Source organism: Poecilia mexicana, unplaced genomic scaffold (assembly GCF_051168715.1).
Source record: "Poecilia mexicana isolate PSO_F unplaced genomic scaffold, ASM5116871v1 scaffold_1, whole genome shotgun sequence".
Lineage (NCBI taxonomy): Eukaryota > Metazoa > Chordata > Actinopteri > Cyprinodontiformes > Poeciliidae > Poecilia > Poecilia mexicana.
Genome location: NW_028263370.1, coordinates 14974826 through 14998822, shown reverse-complemented (window position 1 = coordinate 14998822; position 23997 = coordinate 14974826). Strand labels below are relative to the sequence as shown.

The 23997-nt window shown below is 38.7% G+C and overlaps 1 protein-coding gene across 1 annotated transcript in view; it reads left to right on the top strand.

Annotated features, from left to right (window-relative positions):
- The first annotated feature begins 6557 nt into the window (after nt 1–6557).
- LOC106914588 (microtubule-associated serine/threonine-protein kinase 1-like) overlaps nt 6558–23997 on the top strand; it is a 30567-nt gene continuing 13127 nt past the window's right edge. Inside the window, exons 1-12 of the mRNA XM_088005188.1 lie at nt 6558–7219; nt 7691–7774; nt 11299–11460; nt 12847–12922; nt 14936–15145; nt 15228–15329; nt 17117–17249; nt 18800–18867; nt 19044–19120; nt 21519–21727; nt 22471–22609; nt 22956–23088. Coding sequence (XP_087861314.1) covers nt 7080–7219; nt 7691–7774; nt 11299–11460; nt 12847–12922; nt 14936–15145; nt 15228–15329; nt 17117–17249; nt 18800–18867; nt 19044–19120; nt 21519–21727; nt 22471–22609; nt 22956–23088 — 1533 coding nt within the window. The 5' untranslated portion in view covers nt 6558–7079. The remainder of the gene's footprint in view (nt 7220–7690; nt 7775–11298; nt 11461–12846; nt 12923–14935; nt 15146–15227; nt 15330–17116; nt 17250–18799; nt 18868–19043; nt 19121–21518; nt 21728–22470; nt 22610–22955; nt 23089–23997) is intronic.

Here is a 23997-nt window from a genome sequence, read left to right as displayed (position 1 = left end):
CACACTCGGAGAGTTAATAACCTTCAGGGTAAAACCTATTAAATATGCACAGACGCTAGATCACATCATTCACAAGCTAACGTGTGCAGGCAGATGGAGGTTCAGCCGTGATCTCTCACACAAACAGATAGGAAAACTCACATTTTTTTCTTCACTTGCTCTATTTACATGCACTACTCGCTGTGACAATTCTCTGTAACTGTGGGCTCTTAATGTTTTCTTTGAATGATTTTTGTTTTCAGGGAGGAGTAGGCTTGCAGCAAATAACATCAATAACTTCGACGTCAGTAAGAGGTCAAGAGCTGGACACATAAGTTAGACTTTTTTGTGGATTTTCAGTCTATAGAGATTCAAGCTCAAATATATACATACACTTAATATGTGAAATGTCTCTTAGCAAGTTGCAGAAAAGCTCCACTCCTGTCATATTGATTAATAAGGTTCCAAATTAATTCTGGCTGAAGATGCTGTTTTGCTTCTTAGCAGATTTTAAGCATACAGCATGCAATTTCAATAGAGTTTAGGTCACAGCCAATACAAAAGCACCACATTAGCTATATTTGTCCGTTCTAAAACCGTGGGCAGGATCATTAGAAGTGCGACGAGCCAGAGAGCTAGCCTACTTACTGCTCATGTACAAAGCTGAAATGGCGAGCTGGAAGACCAATGATTGCAGAACACGTCTTCACAGGTCCTACCCTGTTGATGAAAATCGAGAAAGATAAAACACTTTTGATGAATGAGTAGTAGAATGTCGGCAAGATCTTGGTGAGTTTAGCTATCTAAGACGATGCATCCTCCGGTGACACTTCTTCAGGATTCCCTCAGTGTTAGAGGAGAACCTTGTTATCAGAGATGGTACCTAAATACTTAATCCCTCTACTATCTCAACCGGAGAACTGTGAACCACAGTGGTGACAGCCAATGCCAGTTCCCTGGAGAAAATACTGAAGAAATGTGAATTTAATTATTTTAGCACAAGCTTTTTTTTTTTTGGGGGGGGGGGGGGGGGGTTCCAACTCCCAAAAAACAGGATTGTAAGTTTACAGAGACGTTGATGGCCCAATTGCCAGTCGTAGGCCTGCGGGGGGATAATTGCTCGTCAAAGCTTCTGCTTGAGTCATTACTGCGGTTTTAACCTCAGAGCATCTCGCAGCATGCCGACTGGAGCAACCAGTGGCACTACAGTCTGTCATTAGTGACACACAGGCAGAGGTCACGTGTGTGTCAGTCTGACAGTTTTACTAAGCCGTGTTGCCTGTAAATAAATGCTGAAGATTTCTGTACTTGGAAGTTATTGTACAAGTTTCAGAGGCATCTGGGTAGGATTGTCTTTGATGACTTTGTGTGGCCATGCTGTTGAACACCATAAGATGCAAACAGGTGAAAGTTAAAAATCAGTTTTTTTGAATACAGTCTGATTCAAACAGTTGGACTGTTATCTGTTCAAAATTCAAGGGGTGAAAATACTGTAGTGATGCTCTCTGTATGTATACACTATAAATGTGTTGTGCTGCTACCCACTCCATGTCTTGTGTCTCTTTGCCCTGTCAAGGATTCTGGTAATGTTTTGATGAGAAAACCTAGATGCACAAACCTTCTGATTCCTGCAAAAACACACAGAAAATCGCTTACTTGCTTTGCACCTTGTGATTGACTGACACGTTCACTTGTATCAACAGACCCCCCACGCGACACACTCGACACTTCCAGACCGAGTGAATCACCCTCCTCCTGAACGACACCATCACAGATCGAGTCTACGTTATGGATTAGGCAGTGGATTATGATGGATTAGAAATCTGGCATTCACAAAAACCAGTGTAGGCTTTCACTGCAGGGTGACGTCATTCCGTTTGGCTTTGCAGGCTGTCGATCGGGGCTCACTCAGCCTCATGCCCTCCTTCATTACTTTGTTTGTTTGACTCGTCTGCTTCTCACTGTTAGCTTTGGTGAAAACAGTTGCATTTGTCACCGTTTGCTTTTTATAAGTGTGACTCTGCATGTGTTACTATGGCAACGCCGTACATTCCTCCTTACGCGTTTTCCCTTCTGGCTGCTTTTCATCTTTCTTCTTTTTTTTTTTTTGGTTCATCAGCTCTAGATGGAGGAGAGTCGTGCTGAATGAACCCAATTAGGGTTATAAATTTCTATTAGTGGAGGGTCGCTGTTTTTTTTATTTTTTATTAAAGCTTCAGTTATTTTTTTCAATTTAAAATGAATAATGCATAAGTGATTGACTTAATGGTATCTCGGAGGCTGTTTTTGTGTGTGACACAGAGACACACGCACGTTTAGATTTATGGTTTAATGACGGCAGTGTACCACTTTCTAACTTCCCACTCAGACACAAGCACACGTGCCATCTTAGCCAGACTGAAAGAGGATGAGCAGTCTGCTGTGGACAGGTCTGTGAGAGAGTGATTTATAGCCGTATAGACACAAACACACAGGAACACACTTACTCAAACACCTCCAATAGCACTTACTCATCTCGTTCTCATTCAAGTTTAGCATTCAGTTTAGTTTAATCTGCCGACAGACACCTACAGCCACTGTAATCTCTACAGACTACTTCTGCTGATGACGGATAAACGCTTTTCTCTTACATATCTTCTCTAAAGACTCCAGGTTCAGATTCACCTAAACCACTGTGTCACTTTTGTTTTATGTTCAGTATGTTCATGAATTTTGTGACAATTTGTGAAGCTCTCTTTCTAAGATGTGTTCTGCGTACATTTTTACTGAAAGAAACAAAATCAATTAGATTTTTTTTGTAAACAGACTCTGGCCTACACAAGAACTATATGACCAAACATGTTTTCTCCTCATACATGCTTCTCTTTAAACAAATCAAAATTAAGTTGTAGTTTGACCTTTACTGGCAGCAAGAATAAAGAGCAGTCCTTCTGTTTAGCCTTTGTTACAGTACAAATGCTTTGGGCAAGATGCCCTTTTCCAGAACTCATTTAAGATAACAATGTTGTAGAGCAAAAGGACTTTTCTCTTTATGGGAAGATTAGATGGCTTTGCCCTCAGGAGCCTTCATTGTGTTTCTGTCTTTAATAGTCTCGTCAGTTCTGAGCTCTTTACTCGGGACTTACAGAGGAACAATGTTCTTGACTTCACACGTTTCAATTATTTATCATTCGACGAGCTCTGAACAGGATGAGAGCAAAGCTGGATGTGGCGCTCTGTGAAAGAACAAGCTGAGAACAGAAAGAGCGACCAGCCATCGGAAGAAGTTTGGATTATTTATGGCAATTAAAATTAATTTAATGAGAGTTTACAGTGACAAGCCTCAGATTGATGTGCCATCTGGGTAAGATGCAGGTTGATGATTAACCTTAAAATGTATTTAAAAAATAAACTGGTGGTAAATATCAGGAAGCCTGGTTCAGCTGTAATACATGATGAATCATGAATCAAAAGCCGGGAATATGATCTGGTGTCAAGCTGGTGCAGTGTGCTTGTTTGCTTAAGTGACTCAGCTTCTGAATAAGGATGAGCAGGTGGATTATCAGCACTGGAGACGAAATAAATAAGCTGGTGATTTCAGGCAGGTGTAGGAGCAGAACATCAATGGTCGACACAAATGAGATAAGCATGTGCAGTTGGTGTCTCTTCACTGGATCTTTTGTTTTCCCCTCTTCCCCATTGCTTTACTTGTCTTTTCTTACTGAAAAGACAAGTAAATCTAGAGTGAGGGATGCTGTTAAGTCTCCTGCAGCCCTCTCTGTTCAAAGCCTAATGCATTTCCCTTAAATATTTCAATGTATTCCTCTTCTGTTCTGCAAGGCTGAGTACAAGCTCTCCGTCAGCTGGCGCCCACATAGGCAGACTGCCACCAGGAAAATCCTTCTACTGGCTTGATGTCTCAGAATGCCAGAGAAAATAGCTGGAGAGTGACATCAGAAGGGAGAGAGATAAGGCAGGCAGGCAGGGTTTTGGAGCGATGCAAGACGATAGATCCAGGCTTCTCGCATTATTTAAAGTGCATTAAATAATCGCCTTGTTCTCTGTGGCTATTTGTTCAGATTTCTCTTTGTGTTCTGCTATTTACAGTACTTCCTATGCAGATGCGAGAAGGTTTGGTGGCTGATGCAATGAGAAGCCAACTTGTTTTCTCTTTCTTCTTCTTTCTTTTCAGCGGTTCTGCTTTGCAACATCTGATATTGCTGAAGCACACACAGCCACAAAGAGTAGTAAGCAAAAATCCCAGTCAGTACATGACAATAACACCTGTATCATTCACTTCCCACTTTATGAGCTGTTGTGTGAAACAATAACTCCCGTGTTTCTGTGTGTGCCCCCTTGTCAGACTCTCCGATGGCACATCGAGCCTTGCTGCACCAACATGTGAAGCCTTAGTGCTTCATTAATTTCAGTTTTTCATTACGGTGAACTCCCGTATTTCCCCCCCCCCCTCCCTCTCTTTCCTTCACCACTCCTTCCATTAAATTCCTTGGCAGCAGCTGTCAAGGGGGTGAACCTTAAGGAAGTGAAATGTTTTCTTGCTTTGTCGCTCCTTACAGAATAAGCAGATGTGAAATGCAGACACAAAGATGTGCTTCAATATGTTTACACCTACATATAGTAGGATTTTACTAAACATCCTATCAGAACAACCAATAAGGACATATCCAAGAGCAGATGGCATTGATCTGAATGTCTCAGGGTTATCGGTGGAGCAACTTCTCAGCAGCTGATTTATGGAGGAAAGACAAATACTTACTGGCTCTTTCTTCTGTTTCCAGTTGCAGAACCAGTAACCGGAAGAGCCTCATCCTGACCAGTACTTCCCCCACCCTGCCGAGGCCGCACTCTCCGTTACCCGGACACATAGGTCAGTAAGACGTATACCTGCCTGCCAATATAGAAAGGTAATCTCATGTATTCTAAATGTCGACATATACAGGGGAAAAACCCCCTCAGCACATTCTTACCTCGAATGTCCCTCCATTCATCTAACAGTGCATGGATTTTTCCTAATACTTGTTCATTTTCCAGATATAATAAGGATTGTTTTCACCATCTGGCTAATATACATTAAGAAGAATTAGATTTTTTATGTGCTTAGTTTTGTCCACACTCGTTATATTCATTTTGTAAAATTATGTTCATTTATATTTTTGTGTGTTTGAATATCTTTAAAGTATGAGTCTGTGATAAGAATTTAACTCATTTAAAGCACAAAGAGTGTTTAAATATATAGACAAAATTATGCCAGAAAAATTATGGCAACACAAAGGATGTAATTTCAGTGTAGCTTTCTTAGAAAATGTGTCCATATATTAGTCAGAGTATGTTATACAGATCTATATTTGAGCCTACATGTGTAATTTTGAACCTGTGTGCAGAATATATTCACCAAATATTAAGCCAATATACCTAATTATTTGTATTATTTAAATAAAATGTATTGAAGTAATTTATTAACAACTTCAAAAAATAAAAAAGACAAATATTTAAATTGCTGTAATTTTTATTATAAAATGTTTGGTGAGAATTTTCCTCCTGCAATTTTAGAAAGTATAGATAAAATTGGACGTACAAAACAATCTGTATGTTTACACTTTAAAGATCTTTGCAGTTTCAGGAAAAACTCCTCATCATTTTATATCTAAACTGGTCCAATTGTTTCTGTATTTACATTGCAAGAGTGGTGTCATGCACTCCAAAAGTCTTCACAGTTTTTCTACTGGGTGCCTTATCTTAGATAGAACATTCCAGCACCTGTAGTAACTTCTCCATGTCTTTGATATGCATGCAGGAAGCGGTTATGCAAATTCTTGTTGAAAAATGCATGGACTTCTGTGGAAAAGATGTCGTCTTGAAGGCAGCATATGTTGCTCTAAAACTTCTGCTGTACTTGCTGGCATTAAGGCTGCCATCATAGAAGTGGAAATTAGCTTTGCCAGGGGCAACCGATACGAACCCATGCTGTTACAGAGCCTGGCTTTGAGACCAATTTTTCAAAGTAGTCAAGATCTCCCCTTATTGTCTTAGATCTAAAGCACAGGTCATTCTTTCACCATCTGAACTAATCTCTAACGTACAGCTCAGAATTCAATTATTTTGTATTCCTAGAATTCAATTATTTTGTATTCCTAGAATCAATTTATTATATATTATGTAGAGAGAAACATTTTTCTTTAAATATTTTTATAATTTTTGTTAAGTAATTGAAAATCCCCTGACCTTCTTTGCTACTCGAATCAAAATTCTAATTGCTTATAGAGTTGGAGCACAGACATCACCTTGCATTGCATTCTGGGATTTTTGGGGTCTTACTGTCAGATCTGCTAAATAGTTGTCTACTGGATGGTGAAAGAGTGACGCAGTAGACAAAGACAAAGAGAAACGGAAAGGAGTATAAAGAAACATGGTTTTATTTATAACAGAAAGCCTTACAGAGAAGCAGCAATTTCTTTTTACTCCATAGTTTTTTGTAGATGTTTCGTTGAGAAGCTCTCCGCAAAGTGAAGAATTAGCTATTATTTTCTGCTCACATAAATCTTACATTTTATCTGATGTTGAAGTTTGAATCTGTCTTAGTCCTACACAGTATTCAATCTCCAACATGTGTTATTGTGATACAATGTTAAATAAAATGCCAAAGGATTAAAATGTTACTCTTAATAAATGCTAAGATTTAAAGATGATTAATAATTAACATTGAGTCTTTTATTGAATGTTTTTGTAATAATTCAGGTCTAAGGACAAACAGTACAGGTTTGGATTCCTAACCTACTGTGACTCGGGATTAGATGTGACCTAGATTTTGATGATTAGATAGGAAAATGTCTTTTTCCGTCATTAGAGACGTGAGACTTGACTTGGACTTGGAGAAAAAGACTCTGAACCACAACAGTTAAAAGCAAAACCAAAAAAAAAAAAAAAAACACAGTGTGTGTATATCTTTGACAACTTTGTTTAGTGTTGCATTCGTATTTCCCTACAACTGCTTCCCTGCTTCACCATCACTTTACCTTAGCAGATGAAACGCAGAAACATTTCCTGTAGGTGTTTAAAAAGTGCAAGCTAGATCATAGTTGTCTCAAAGACAAAAAAGTGTAATGTCCTGCTTTATCCTGCCAACTGACCTGTGTTCCTCTGTTCTCTCCACCGGCGTTTCATCAGGAAGCAGTCCACTGGACAGCCCTCGCAACTTCTCACCAAGCGGACCTGCCCACTTCTCGTTTGCCTCATCTCGAAGGTTGGCTTTGCCTTTTATCATCTGTCGCTACACCTGTGCTTTACAAAAACACAACAAGGCATTGCAGTTGAATTGTTCTTTGGATCACTTTTGCACACACGACGTCTATCACAGATCTATACGTCTTTGTCCTGGCCTGCTCCCTCTACGCCTGTGTGACAGTGTCTTGACAGCAGGCTGACACAGTTTGAATCGGGCGACGAGCCAGGACTGTGCCCCTCATTACTCACTCAGAGGAGGCGTCAGACTCTGTGATGATTGGAGAAAGCCTCGAAGGAGAAGAACCAAAGAATCCTACGTGTAATTGGATTGGGAGGAAGTGAAGGTGGCGGATTTGCTCTTGTTTAACCGCCAGTTGTGTTTTGCCGTGAAAATAAAATAGAAACATAAGGTTACAAAAGAACTCATCCCCCCTCTTGGTGTCTAACAAGAATCCTCTTTTCTCACTCTGGTTTTTCTGTCTTTTGTCAGGGCTGATGGGCGTAGATGGTCTTTGGCATCTCTGCCTTCCTCAGGATATGGCACCAATACACCCAGCTCAACGGTAGGCTCAACAAGAAGTTAATACAGTTTTTTTTTCATTTAACTTACAAGAAAGACAATTTTCTAATCCGTTAAACTATCTATGTCCACTTTTTGACTTTGTGATGCAAAAAAGTAAAGCAAACTCGTTTTGACCTGAGGTTCAGACTCTCCTGTGTTCACATTTTCCTGTCTATAAGGTGTAGCCAAGTTGTCTGACAAAAAGCATTCAGTAAAAGCAAAAGCAGCTTTTACTTCCCTTGAGTTTGTTGTCTTATTGTTGCAGCAGAAACCTCACTTTATCCCCTCTCAAATCGAGATCCTTCTGACTAAGTGTGCCTTTGTAACAGGAAACTTGTCTATCAAAAAGCAGCGCAGGATTTCTCTTCCCTCTGCACAGTGTGAAAATGAAAACTCACTGGGATCGCATGCTTTCATCTCCATGTGTGTCAGAGAAGCTCGGGAAGAAAACTGACATGAAAGCGCGAGAGATCTGGGTTTCTTCCACACTAATCTTTCTACCTAACTCCAAAAATCCTTATTTTAGGAGCTCTCTTATTTCTGAGTAAAAAGTTTTGCATCATTCTCATACATATATTTGTTCTATTCAAAGAATTCATTTGCATATATTTTAAAGATATAAGCATGATCTCTATGGATGAATCCATGTTCTGAAGATACATGGTTTCGTTGTTTTGCTTTAAAATGATTACATGCCGCAGTTGCAGCTGAATGCCGTGGATACACAAACATGTTCGCTCGAGCGTTCTTTGACTTTGTGTTCTCTTCAGTGAGTCTTAGGTGATTTTCTTCTCAAAGCTTTTGACTCGCAAGAACATGCAACGCATGTAAAGCAGAGCTAAAAATATCTAATCAGTTGCTAAGATATGATCGACCTGGCTTAGCTGCAACTCATATCTTAGCGTTTCAGGGGAAAAAAAGAAGTGCAGCAGAGGTAATTGAAAGGAAATGTAACCAATCGTTGTGTTTGCAAGTGGTTTCTCTTTTCATCTCTAAATCTCCAGAGAGGCAGCGAAAGATGATAAAAGGAGCCAACTGAGACAAAATGAAAGAGAGGGAGTTAGAGATTAAATATGATTTCAGGCAAACAGGGAGACTAAAACAGCGTTCGGCTCAGTCTGAATTCAAGATGTTCGAAACATAAGAGGCTTCTGTGAGAGACGAACACTGCCAAGGCACATTTCTTTTTTTTTTTTCTTTTTTTTAATTGTCCATTTAGGAAATGGACTGTAATGCGAGGGAAGCTCAGGTGGATGTGTCAACTCACAGTACACTCGCAGTGCGTTTATTTATATCCTGGAGAAAATCACCTCCTCTTCATCCTTTCTGCTTATTCCTCCTAATTTCTGCACTGCAACAACAAGGTAATTCACTCCACTGACTCTTTTTGTTGAAGCTGAAGATATCTGCTCTGTCTCTCCAAATTCTTTGTACCTCCAAAACACCTCTCCAGCCTTTCCACCCCGTCATTACTGCTCTGCTGGTTCTGACATGGGCCATTACTCGCTTGATTAGCTACAGTGGGACACTTGCATACTAACCAGAAACGACGAGAGGAGAACTCTTGTGTTTAAAAGGGAGTTTTGCTTTGAAAACATTATGTATATATAAAAGAAGGGCTGCTGTAAATCTATGCAACATTCCAAATCACAATTGTCATCGCAATCTCTAAGGACTGTTATACTACCAATTACTGCAGCCTATGTATTTAGTTTTGTAAAGCTTTGATTGATCAGTGAACAGTCAGAGGTTTTCCCAGGATGATCTAGAGCAGGGGTGGGCAACTCCAGGCCTCGAGGGCCGGCGGTCTCCTGCAACTTTTAGCTGTGTCTCAACTTCAACACACCTGAGTCAAATAATGAGGTCGCTAGCAGGACTCTGGAGAACCTGACTGCAGTTAGGAGGTGACTCAGCTGTTGGATTCAAGTGTGTTGGATCAGGGGAACATCTAAGAGTTGCAGGACACCGGCCCTCGAGGACCAGGATTGCCCACCCCTGATCTAGAGTCAGGCGCAGGCAGATCTATTGATCTGAATTGGCTCTGAGCTGGAGTCCAGTACATCTTGCAGATATTTGCTTGTTTTTGACCTTGAGCATTTTCAACTATAAACAGTCCCTTGCAAAAGCATCTGGTTGAGCTTTTCCATGTTCTTTGACATCACAAAAAGAACCTTTATGTATTTTATTGTGACTTCGTGTGGCACACAAACACAAATCAGTGCTTGGATAAAGATGTGCTTGGAGTTACTGTCTGGTACAAAATGAATCTTCCCACTAGTTGCAAATACTTTGCAGCTTCTAACAAGTTTTATTATTGACTTTTATTCAGCTCTGTCCGTCTTTCCTGTTTCTGCTGAAGAAAAGTATCTAAACAGCATGATTCTGCCACCTTGGGGGTCAGTGAAGTTGTGCCACAAACTTCTTAGATTTAACTGCGGTGTAAAATCTCGTTGGGGTGTGAATACTTTTGCAATTCCTTGGATTACTCCAGTGAAGCAGAGTGCGCTGTCCTGTTGGGCTGCAGCAGCTGCCATCCTGCAGGGCTGTTGAAACGGAAATCGTTTCGTGGTAAATCAGTTCTTAGCTGGGTGCGGTGACATAGAGGCATCTATATTAACTCCAAATCCAAAGATTTTCCTGCAGAAAGTTGCTTCATGCCATCGTGATTTTTTTCCCCCTCATTTTACTGCTTTAAATTGTGTCAGTGTGAATCTGCATGTATCCAAAATCAATAAAACCTCATCGAAATGCTACAAAGTCTAGAAATTGACTGCTAGGTGATCCAACTGTGCTCCTCGTGTAGAAAGTCATTGTAGATTGACTGAATAGAAATGCTCACAGAAACTCTTTGAAATACGAGATCGATACTAAACATATCTTTTCTATATTGATCGTTATATTAAATTAATTTTCTATGAAATTATCTATGTGTCCAAGAACGTCCTAATTAATGTAGTCCTGTCAGCTCTTCTCTGAACTGAGCATCAACTGGATTTTTGTAGCAGAAATGCTTGTGACCAACGCTAGCCTGACGGGAGATGTGTTCATTAAGCCTCACATTGATCCAGGCCATTTTCCACTCCTGTGCAGAAAAAAAGTCTTTTGTTTGAGCCCAAACAGCGTTACCTTCACCTCCCAGTGCTATCAAACACTTAAAGCAGCAAGTCAACTTCTACTTTAAGTTACATTTTTGAGGGGCTGAGGTCTTTCTGATGTTTTCTTGGCTACTGAAGTTGGCTATGCTTCTACACAAACCCTTTCAGTGCTGTATTTTCTCCACCTCTCGTAGTTGCTTTTTTCTACTTAGTCGCTTCTTTCAATCAATTCTCTACACATCATGCTGTGCTTTCTTCTTTTCTTTTCTTCCCTTTTCTTTTCTTTTTGATGTGGTCTTTGTTATCTCTGGGTATCTATTTTTAAACTTTTGATGTTTTTCCTACAAAGCCTTTTAAAAAAATAAGTCAGAGAAAGAGCAGGTCACTTTAACCCCTCTCTTTTTTTTTTCCTTTCTTCTTTCTGTGTCTGATCCCTCTCCAGTCATCCAGTTCCTCTCAGGAGCGTCTGCACCAGCTGCCCTTTCAACCAACCATGGATGAGTTGCACTTCCTGTCCAAGCACTTTGGCAGCACAGAGAGCATCACAGACGATGACGGGGGGCGGCGTTCGCCACACGTGCGACCTCGCTCCAGAAGCCTCAGGTACGAGAGCTGCAGGGCAAAGGAAACATATCGAGACTGGAGTTGTCGCCGGTTCTAGATGGAAGGCCTCTGGTTCTCTAGACTCGCATCTCAGTTAGTTTTCATGGACAACCTACATCCCAGTGAAAGGCAGATAATCTTACTTAACAGATTATGGACATGCAGACTTCAGAAGCTTGCATCTGCCAAGTACTGACATATAATGATGTTATTTCTTACAAACAAAGGTGGAAGAAGATAGAAAAGCGTTTTCAAGTGCTTGCTTGCTTACATCCTAATGGAAAGATCTTATGCCAAGTGGTGGAGGTAGAACAGATGAAAACCAAGAAAACAAGTCTACATTTAAAATGCTGATTAATCTATCAGGGGTACAGAAGTCTATTTTATAAAGGGTAGGGTTCTTCTTAGAGCAATATTTGTGTTCATATCAATCAATATGTAGACAGTAGTTTGCTTCTTCTTATTTGGTCTTTTGTTTAACTTCTATTGATATTAAAATTAGTCTTCTCCCTTCACCATTAACTTCCACACCAAAGGGTGTTTTGGTTAGAGATAGGTGTGGTGCATTTTCTGATCAGATTGAATTTTGAGGTTTCAACCGGCTGGTTGGTCAGTTTGTGTCTATAGAAATCTAGTAGTATTAAACTACAGTGTTCCCCTGCTTCTCATTGCTGTGTGATGATTTTGTATTAAATCTGTTTCTGGCGGTTAATGGGGATTGTAATAAAAAACATTACAGAAGCGGAGTGCACTGAATTTCTGATGACTTTATTAACATAATGGACCAAAACAACATTCATAAGATGAAGTAGAGCAAAAAACAAAAGAAAATCTCTCTTAAAGTATAAGTTAGAAGATAGCATCTGTTAACTTCTTTTGTTTTGTTGTATTTTTGCCTGATTCCCTCAGTAAGAGCTGCTCCAGAATATTCAGTGGTGTGACAAAGTGTTTGCACCCTTCCTGATTTCATATTTTTATGCTGTTTTGTCACAGATAGGTGTTAATTTCTTTGGTTTTCTTTCTGATGTGTTGCTTTTGTGGATCTTTTGGTGTACTTCACTTCGTCTTCCAGGTCGTATTTAAAATGTCTTAATTGAGAACCGGTGTGGTAGTAATCAGGCTCATCGAGAGAGACACTGAACTCAGGTGTGCTAAGTCACTGCTAAGTTATATTTTTGAGGATTTCTTTTCTTCCTTAATAATAAACGTCTTAATTTAAAAACTGCATGTTGTTTACTTTGACTAATATTTAACTGTGTTTGATGTTCTAAAACACTTTAAGTGTGACAAACATGCAAAAAAAAGAAAATGAGGAAGGGGGTAAACACTTTTTCACACCACTGTATGTGTATATTACTCTCCTGCTGTCTGTGTTTGTCTCCTCAGCCCAGGGCGCTCTCCATCCTGCTATGACAATGAAATTGTGATGATGAACCATGTCTACAAGGAACGCTTCCCCAAGGTCAGGCTCACACAAACCTTACCCAAACACACACACACACACACACACACACGCACACGGATTCATTTAACACACAGCGCAATGGTCAAGCCTTACCTGCAGATAAAACATCTTCTTTTTTTTAACAGGAATAATGCCTTTCAAGAACACAGATACCAATTATTTTAGCAAGAAGCAACAGATTCCATCTTAAAAATCTTTCAAGAAAACACATTTAAGATTTTTTTTTTGTCTTAGGGATGGCATACAGTCACACTCATTCAGTAGGAAGTTGTGGGGTTACAGTAGAATAGTAGATAAAATGCAGAATAACAGACAACTCAGTATAAAACACCTTTTATCCATTTCAGGTGTTAAATGATCGGTTAATTTGTTTACATTATAAGCTTGACTTAGTTGAGAATGAGCTAATTTGACCTCAAGATGAAAAGTAGAATATCGTCTCACAGGCTGTGCTGATGTATTTCCAGTGCTACTGCACACAGCTGCTGCTGTTTATGTTGCCCACATGAGTCATTTATAACATTCAGCAACAAGCCGCCACTGCAGTGAGTTCTCTATCATCATTATCAAACAGCAGAAAGTGTGCAAGTGATTATTTTATAAAGCTCACAGTAAAGTGATTATTTGTTACAACGTTGACCAAAAAGAAAAGACAATCAGTAAAATCCTGCCAACAGGAAGCATAAAAAGAGCTCAGTTTATGTATACATTTAAATATATTTACTTCAGACTTTTAAATAAATGTGATATTCGTAATGACATACATTGTAGAAGCATCTAGGGAACGATGGGAAAAATGAGAAGCAGTTTCTGAATCCTGGGTTTAAACATTGTTGCCATTTTTATTGCAGCTGGATGAGACAGAATAATGCAATGCATGTTTACATAGTGAGCTTAAGATTAAAGTTCTTCACACTTCTTTGTTTCTCATCCCAGAAGCTTCTTAAGTTAGTCAGCTGTAGAAAATATTGCAGGTAATTATGTAAATCAGGTATGTTGAGGCATAGAAGGTCTAAAACATGCAGTGTTGAAAGCTTTGAGCACTAAACACTGCTTTCAATGGTAATTGCTTACCTTAAATTTGACAGTATTCAGGTTTGGTTTCTTCAGACTGAGTTCCAAACCCAATCAAGATTCTGTCCTAATTCATCTTGGAATATTATCTGTCCTGTAAATGCCACTAGATCTCACATTAGTGTCTCCTTTAAAGCTCAGTCAAATGCTTACGTTCTCATACCTTCACTGTTTATTTATAGAGAACCCTTGTGAATACTTACATTCAGCTGACCTCCACTGAAGTGCAGAGCACACTGCAAGAACAAAGAGAAGTATTGATATTTTCTGAGGACTTTTGTGAAAAGGGGATCCTAAGATGCTCAGTCAATCAAACTCTTTTGGTTGCTGTTCAAAAGCCTTTCACAGCTGAGGGAGCAGACAAGCTCGAGACATGCGTCCTTGTTTCTGTTTCCATCAGAGACTTGGACATGACTTCAGTTTGTACTTCAAACACAAGAGTACCTAGACTGGCAGAGGAACAGCCAATATTAAGATAATTTATGTTTCATGTGGTCATGATAAAAAGAAAGTCTTTTTACTAATTGTTTGATCATATGCTGAAGCTGCTATGAAAATATTCTGCTCTGAATCTGTACAAAAACGTAAAACATATTAAACAGTGTCATAATTACTGAAAGGAAATGAAGTCACAATGTGTATTTGTCTAAAAATGTCATTAGATATCCTTATTCAGTTGCTTGTAGACTCATATTTTTCAGCACAAACATGACTTCCTGCCTGACTTTAACTCTTACTTGTCTCTCGAATTTTGACTTGAACGTCTGTATTTCACATTGAGTTGTGAGGATTTGCTCATTAAAACGCACGCCGTGCAACAACTGTCATGGAATATACTTTAATAGAAGAATCTTCTACTTCTAAATCATTTACAGAAGTGTGCAGTCAAGGTTCTGTTGCTTTGTAGTCTAACTCATCACACATGTCCCCACGAAGGCCACAGCTCAGATGGAGGAGAGGTTGGCAGAGTTCGTCCAGAACTACTCTCCAGAGAACGTGCTGCCGCTGGCCGACGGGGTCCTCAGTTTCATCCACCACCAGGTCGCTGAGATGTCCAGAGACTGCCTGACCAAATCACACGAGGGGCTGATTACAAGCGTTTACTTCCGAGAGCTGCAGGAGAATCTGGAGAAGCTGTTGCACGATGTGAGTTACGCGTGAATCATGAAGATGGAGATAATTGTTGACTTCATACCTCACCTAACGTCACCCTGTCTTTCTTTGCCAGGCGTATGAGCGCTCAGAGAGTTCAGAGCTCACCTTTGTCACTGAGCTTGTCAAAAAGCTCTTCATCATCATATCTCGTCCTGCCAGGCTGCTGGAGTGTTTGGCAAGTTCCCTCTGACCATATATATGTTCCTTTTAATCAGTTTGGTTAGTTGGTAAGAAAAAAAAAGTGTTACGAATTTACAGGGATTTGTTAATGTTAAGATGAAAAAATAAAAATCATTAGTAATAATCAATGCTTCCTGTTATCTGCTGAAAGTGCTGCTCTTTTATTCCCTTGCAATAAACCCCTCAAGCAAACAGTGGAGAAACTGTTTAGTTTGAAATAGTTTCTTACATCTGCAAGAAATTTCAACCCTTGGTAAAACCGCCGGTTTAGATTTCCTGACAAATTTCAGTCACCTACCAATTCCCCCTAAGCATCTTTACGCTCACTCTGCATATCAGTTTCTTATTAGAATTACGTAAATTATAACAGTCCTAATAAGCTTTTTCCTGGGTAAAAGCACTAAACAGTTCATTAGCTGAACATCGTCACATGTTATCTGTAGCAATTCTTCAGTTGTGATACTCATTTTGCATTTTGAACTAGATTCCAGTGTTTATTTGTCGCTTTTCATTAAATAGCAGTATTTTCATCGTATGATATGTTGGGAACATATAAATGTGTTGTATTATGCGGTAGAGGTCAGGGTCTTGTTAAAACTGTGTCATTCGGTGTATCACAAACGCTCCTCATATATACTTAATCCTCCAGGATATATATTTTTTTTACTTATCTGCAAACTGTGAAGATATATGGAAATTGGAATATTCCTTCCTCCTGTACCTGGCTGTCCTCTCACAATCAAATCTGCCCTATTAGATGGACCCGTGTCCTTGGCATGCTGATGCATATTTCACCTGAAATTATCTAGGAATAACACCAGTTGTTGTGCGCATATAAGGTCTAACCACACCTGGATGCATATCTGCTCGCTGATTGATGGCCTCCACTGTTCATCAGCAAAGGGGCCTGGCTCCTAAACCCTGTGGCTCATCTTTCCGTTGTCAGGGCAACCGTCAGGAGAGGTCGATAGGGTCAGTCAGGATGTGGCGGGGACTTCAGATCCTCATGGCTCCGAGGTTGGAAAGGAGAATACTCGCACTGATAAAATGTTGTCCCTGGCTGTGGAGTTCATTTAGCATTCAGGTCAGTTACAAACTCTGATTTGTTGAAAATGTCACACAGTGAGTACGCTGCTAGCTGCCGGAATATTATCCCCCAGCAGAGGAAGTGATCAGAAAACCAGGTTAATTCCTTCTCCTCTGGACTGGAGGAGCAAAGATGAGAAAGTGTGGACGGAAATGATCCAACCTGCCGTCGGCTTTCCAATCAAAATGTTTTCCGTGCAACAAGAATGAAACTGAGTCCCACAAAAAAGGCGTTCCAGTTGAAAAAGGGAGGATTTTGACAAAAGGGAGCAATTTAAAGTGTACAGGAGTGTTAATGCTGATTGTGTTTTGTCATGTAGTAGAACGGTTATGTTTCCACAACTCTACTGCATTCTTTTAAATGAGCAAAAATATGACTTGTATGATGTTCTTCCATCCTTCCTCCTTGTGTACGTTTTCGTTCTTTCAGTTCTTACTGTTACTGGCACTTCCACAATATTTTAAACCTCTTCTAGAAATGTCTTCATCGCATTATAGCTTTAGTTTCTTATACTTAAAAATGAATGTGAACAACTGTAAACTCTGTAAAACCTAAAAATATGGGTTAGGGTTCTTGCTCTTAGGGTTGGTTCTTCAAATAATTGCTCAACTAGTTTCTGTCTTTCTGTCATGAATACATCTGTGTATTTACTGTTTATATTGATTTCTCTTCAACATTTATCCATCCAATGACAGGAGTTCAATCCAGAAGAGTTTTACCATCTACTGGAGGCTGCAGAGGATCACGCCAAAGAGGGACAACTAATGAAAGCTGACATCCCCAGATATATCATCAGTCAGCTGGGACTGACTCGAGATCCTTTAGAAGGTAAAAGAAAGAACAAATACTTTTCGTACAATGTTCTGCCTGAAGCAATGCACACAGAATTTTTATTTTTTATTTTTTTCAGTTTGGAGACAGGCTTTAATAGTTTCAATTTATTTCCTGAAGTTAAATCCAAGGATCAATGCCACTCTTTTAGGTGTTCAGCTTTATCCTGGAGATGAGCAAATAATTCACCATAAACACTTAAAATTGTTGGAAAGGTGAAGGAAATGCACCATGAAGCTCAACTCGCAGTAAAAAGCACCTGAGGGTGAAAAGTTCACTTGTTATCAGTGAGTGTACAGACCAAAATAAGAAAAGTGGTACATTTGGGGTGAGATAAAGGCAGATTATCTGTTTTAGTGATTTCTGCAGGGAGCAGCTCCATTCTGTATCATGCTGAATGTTTGATAGCCAGATTTCTTCATGTTTTATATCTGGGAACTGAGATGATCGTTTTAAATAGTTTAATTTTGTGTATAGAAAAAAGTTTTGCATCAGTATTTTGCTGAAAGATATGCTGACAGTCCAGTCTCCAGATCATTCATTTGAAATCTCCTGATGTTTCAACTCTGATGAACTTAAAAAGTAAAATATGCATTAACAAAATGCTTCATTTCATTTGAAGTGGTTGTTAGGGGAAATAACTGATAAAAACAGTTATTACCTAAAATTATATTTTTTCACCACTAAATAAATTTACTCAATTTAATGGTTGTATTGAAAAGGAAAATTCGGAATGAGATTGCAACAGTGTAGATAATTATGTTTTGAATAGGACTGTCTGTTTTAACAGTAACATTTTCTGGGTAATAGTGTGTAAACTTTGCTCTCTCTTACATTTCTGGTGAGTTAGTTTGAGCCCTCGCCACATTTGAGCCCTGTCCATTTCTGGTGAACTGCTCCTTTTGTAGCCCTTTAGGAGCTTTAATGGTTTAATGTGACAGAATAACTCACTAAGAAATAACCACATGGTTTTATTTCTGACTGGGTGAGATACTTTATTTTAGTTAATCTCTGTTAACAATGTGCCACTTGATGTCTTATCCTGCACAGCCCTTAGCACCTACATTGTCACGCACAAGCATGCATGCACACCCACATAGCCGCTTGCATGTTCTTACTTTCACACCATTGTTTCTTCTCTTGGTTTCTTAGCGACGAATGACAAGTCTTTCAGTCTGAAACAGAAAACTCACTAATTACGTGATTTTCTCCTCTGCGACTTTTATCTACAATCAATTTATTAACCACAGCGAAGCGTTGTCGGGGCTTTGGAAACTAAATTCTCATTCAATTATTTCTCTGCCACATCAAAACTGTGGCACAATCGGAGGATTTAGACAACTGACACACAGAAAATGAAGGAACGTTAACCGTTAGTTGGCAGCGCTGCCGATGAGGAGGGAGAATAAAACAAGTAGGAAGGAGAGCTGAAGAAAATAGCACCACTTAAAAGGAGGACATTTTGGTTGCCAAAACAAAGTGGGATGTATGTGGCTTCTTATCATTATAACACCGCTTTTGTTTGAAACAAACTTGTTTCTCTACAGAAATTGTGAGTCTTGACAGCTATGACAGTGAGGGTCCACACACTCCAGAGACGGATGACTCAGCAGAGGTGAGGAACTCACAAACAAACATCCACCCAACGCTCCTGTTTCATATCAGCAGTCACACACATTTCACATGAACGTCCCTACAGACTAGCATAAAAACTTGGACAGTCGGCTGTTGCAAAAGAAATTGCTTACGTTACTGTTTGAGTTGTGATTTCAAGTCGTTGGATGTTCCCAGGGAAAAGGCAAATCCATCAAGCCACCCTGTGAGGAAGACTTTCAGACCATCAAACTGATAAGCAATGGAGCTTATGGGTAAGTAAAGGATTTGTACCTCTTTGAGTCTGCACAGAAAGGACGTCACATCTGCTTAAGCTATATAAAGTCTTTAGGGGATAAAATCTGGAGAGTTTTTAAAAGCTTTAAAAAGCCAGTTTTTAAAGGTATAAAAACGAGATTAATAATCTTTTTGTTTACTTTTTAGAAGGAAAATTAATTCAACTGTTGGAGGGTGACATAAAAATGTTAATGAAAAAGCTGCCATAAGGCTACTTCAGGTGACTCCAAGCATTTCCTGTCGGATTTAGTTTAGTTTTGTGTTTAACATTTTTCTATTGAAGTCAGTCATTTGGTGATATGAATGGGTGAGTAAAGTTTTGCTTAGGTGAAGTTTTTAAACATAATATATGTTTTGAAATTGTGGAGAAAAAAATATGTAGCTTGATTTATTGGAAGATTATAACACATTGTTCTGGAAGATTTTAGGAGAACACAACCAGCGGTAGTTGGGAACTCATGCGACTATTTCAGTGTTTGTCTCTTGGCAGTCTTTGCTGACCTTTTTCTAGCTCATCTTTCCTTCTCTGACATACATTATGCAGTGATTTTTTTTGTGCCCTTCTGCTGCCTTCATAAAATGGTATCCATTTATCTGTAACTTCTGTACAAACTGTGACTTTTACATATCGGCAAATGTGAGGAAAAACCTACAGATGAACTTTTTAAAGGATTTGATTTTAATTAAGGCTGAATGTTGAAATTGAATCAAAAAAGTGTTTTAACAAAGTAAATGCACACATATATGCAACCGGCTTATTGCAGTGTTTCTTTTTCATTAAACTTCTCTAAGTTTATTTATTTTTTCTTTTTCAGCTTAACTGTTGAGTAATGCAAGATATCACTGTAAATGTTGAAAATGATTTATCGCTTCACTACAGCAGAAACTAGAGGATTCAATACGAGTGTATTCACTTTTTAGTTCCCATCTAAAGCTAAACATAATTGGGAATATTATCATTAGAGCATTTTTAAAAAAAAATCTATTTAAAATAGGATTTTAGAAAAAAGACAAAAAATATATACAAATCAGTTCCACATTTTAAATATTAAAATGTCAAATGTTTTGGTCAATCATCGATAATAGAACACTTTATAGTTAGGTAACAAAAATCCAGATGATCTATGCTTCTCAGCCCTGCTGAGTTTGTTATACTTCACATTCTGTTTAGCCAAAATGAAGAAAACTACTTTTAGATGGCTAAATATTTAATATATTTTAACAGCTGAAATGTCACAAGCCAATATTTCTCAAACTAAAAACAGAAACTCCTAAGATAAAAGGTTTTTCGGTATCCCAGTTCTTTCTGCTCCTAATTGTGTGGAGCTATGATATTCTACAGGTAGAAATAATAGTGTCTTTATTAAACCTAAAGTACCACTAAGTCTGTGGATTTGCATATTTTTAATTCAGTTATGTCTGTCAGTGTCTGAGTGATATGTGAGAGGAAACATTTTTGGCATGGCAATTTTTTTTTAATCTTGCCCTCCTTTGCTCTATCAATATTTAAAAGAGCAGGAAGTCAAAACCCATGGGATTTAGATTGGACACATTTTATTGGGTTCATGTCAGGCATCTGTTCGGGGAATTGCTTTTTCATTTATTTGAAAGTATGTTACATAATTTTAAATGGATTCAGGAAATAATATGCCCGTAGGGATTTAAACTAATGAATAACATATAGTGTCATTTTTATCTTGACCTGCACAAGCTGCTGCATGATAAAAGCTGCATCAGGTGGCTCAGGGAGCAAGAACAGCGCTGTCTCTGCAAAGCCTGCAGTAGACAGGAAACATATGTGTCATGGTTGAGGTAGGAAGGGATCCAAGTGCAGAGACGTAGTATAGCTGGTAAAACAGAAAACTTTAATAAAAAAATGAGAAATTGCAGAGAAAAAAAAGAGCAGAGACAGCAGGTCAAAGAGCGTAATGAACAAAAGAATCAAGAAACAAGCAATGAAAGACCAGGAGCTTAAATACTGAGGCAGGGATAGAAAATGACTGATTAACCAGCAAAACTGCAGGGAAACAGAGGAGGAAGACTAATTAATATAAAGTGAGTTGAACTAAGACTCAAAGGACCTATAAACCAAAATGGAAAGACCTGTCGATAATCTAAGAGAAATAAATTTAAATGCACAAAGAACAGAACAAAAATATAAACTATGAAACTCAGTAATGAACATGTTACTGTGTTCATTACTCTTGTTGAATAAGGGAAAACCTAAAGCACAAAAATAAACAAGCAAATTATTAAAAACACAAAACAAAAGCAAAACACTTTTGTTTTGTGGAAAGTTGCTTGTGTTGTATATTCTAAGTTTAAAAACTATTTTCTGTCTTCTCCTCTTCCCTTGTTCTCCGCTCCTCTTTGCAGTGCCGTCTACCTGGTGCGGCACAGGGAGACACGTCAGCGATTTGCCATGAAGAAGATCAACAAGCAGAATCTGATACTGAGGAACCAGATCCAGCAAGCATTTGTGGAGAGGGACATCCTCACCTTCGCAGAGAACCCCTTCGTTGTGTCCATGTTCTGTTCCTTCGAAACGCGCCGCCATCTCTGCATGGTCATGGAGTACGTGGAAGGTAACTGGATCAGAGCTGGTTTATGTCAGATACACAGTTTTTGTGGTTTACTTCTGAACTTCTGAACTCTCATTTATTAAAGCCAAATGTCGTCAACTGGACCAAATCCTTGATCTCCCTCACAAATCACTCCGGAAAACTTCAAACGGTCCAGAATCGGCTGCCTGTATCATTACTAAAGCCCCCTCATTTTCTCACATCACCCCAGTTTTGCAGCATCTTCACTGGCTTCTGGTCATGTTCAGAATCCAATTTAAAATACCGCTGAACACCTTCAAAGCCGTCCATAACATCTCCCCTCTTTATCTGTCCGATCTCCTGCGCATCACTGCTCTTTCACGCTCCCTTTGCTCTTCCTCTTCTATCCACCCCACTGTTTCCTCTGACTCTCTCAGCACCATGGGAACTCTGGAACTCTCTATCTGCAGATATTCTCAATATACTCTCTGTACTTTTAAATCATAACTCAAAACACATCTATTCAGGTTGGCCTTTTCATTGTGATCTCTTGTCAGTGTCTTGTTTTTTTTCTGTCTTTTGTCGTTTCTCTTTCTTGTGTATTTTTTTCTTGTAAATGTTCTTAGCTATCTTGTAAGGCTCTAACAAATAAAATGCTTATTGTTATCATTAAAAATACCATATAGATTCAGTCTTTTGGATTTGTGGATTGAGCCTAAACTGTTTTTCTGTAACAAAATGATAAAAGTCACTGTGGTTTAAAAAAGCTGCTTGTTTTTTCTCAGGAGGTGACTGTGCCACTTTGCTGAAGAACATCGGCGCTCTGCCTGTAGAGCTAGCGAGGATGTACTTTGCTGAAACCGTTTTGGCCTTGGAGTATCTGCATAATTATGGTATTGTTCACAGAGACCTGAAACCTGACAAGTGAGTTCTTCATACTGAAGTAATGACTTTCTTTAAATTTGTGTTTTCATGTCCTTCATGTTTTAAAGGTTATCCACCGGCTTTCAATAGCTGGCTGAGAAGTGAATTAAAGTTTAATGTCGATGTTTACATATAGGTGGCCATTGTGACTGATAATTTTAAAGACAACCCTTTAATTTTTTTTGTTACTTGGGGAAAAGCAGTAGCTAAAACCCAAAAGAAAAGTTGAAGCAGTGAACAGGGCAATATCCAAACATTTACATTTATAAAATTAATGGCACAACAGCAAGAAAGTTTATTTTCCATTTCTCAACAGCGTTAATGCCTTTCTCCTGTTTCCTTACAGTTTATTGATCACTTCCATGGGTCACATAAAGCTGACAGACTTTGGTTTGTCAAAGATGGGTCTAATGAGCCTCACCACCAACCTGTATGAAGGACACATCGAGAAAGACGCTCGGGAATTCCTTGACAAACAGGTACGATCAGAAAAACCCCTTATTTGAACATTTATTTAAAAGCTTCTCTCACACCGTTTCCTATCTTTCAACATATTTTTTCTACATGTGTTTCACATGAGCCTAAATATGAGGAACGTCAAGCCCTGTCTTATCTATGAAGATAATGTGTATTCCTTATAAAGTTGTCAAAATACTCAAATTTCAAACTTGATGCCGATCCTTAGAAAAATCCTTCATACTGAACACCATTTTTTAAAACCATGGCAATGTTTTTTTTTTTTTTACAAATCAAAGGGTACTTTGTAGATGAGAACAAAGTATGATTAATTACTATGTACAATACAACTGCAACATTTCTGCCAACAGTCAAGACAAAAAAATGAGCACACAGCAAGACCTGAATGTGGATGAATGTGGTGGAAAATAATGAGAACATCTGGTGCCACAAGCACATTATTCCCAAAAAGTGACACTTGCTCTATTATGTTGTAATTTCTTCAAACACTCAGCATGTCGACGTAAAACAAACACCACATCCAAGCCATACTAGAAATTGTGTTGAATTAAACTGACGGGAGTTAATGGGTCATTGTCACAAATTAGTATTTCAATACTTCAGTGGTTTTTATAAGTAGTATCTGAAATTACACTTGTGCGAACAGTCACTCTGTCTGCTTTGGGAAGGTTTTGCAGGACAAACCCAGTTTAAAGGAATCCAAACTTTTATTGTTTGTATGTAATATAATCTTTGTGTCATTGGAACTGAAATATTTTTTAAGGTATGTGTTTTGTTGCTTCTGCTATACTAAACTAGCATTAATGCACTGCACCTTCAAATTATTTTTGCTATTTTGTGCGTTTTTGTGTTTGTACCTTTAAAAAAAAAAAAACTATATAAAGTTATCCATGTGAAGCTCGGTATGTTGT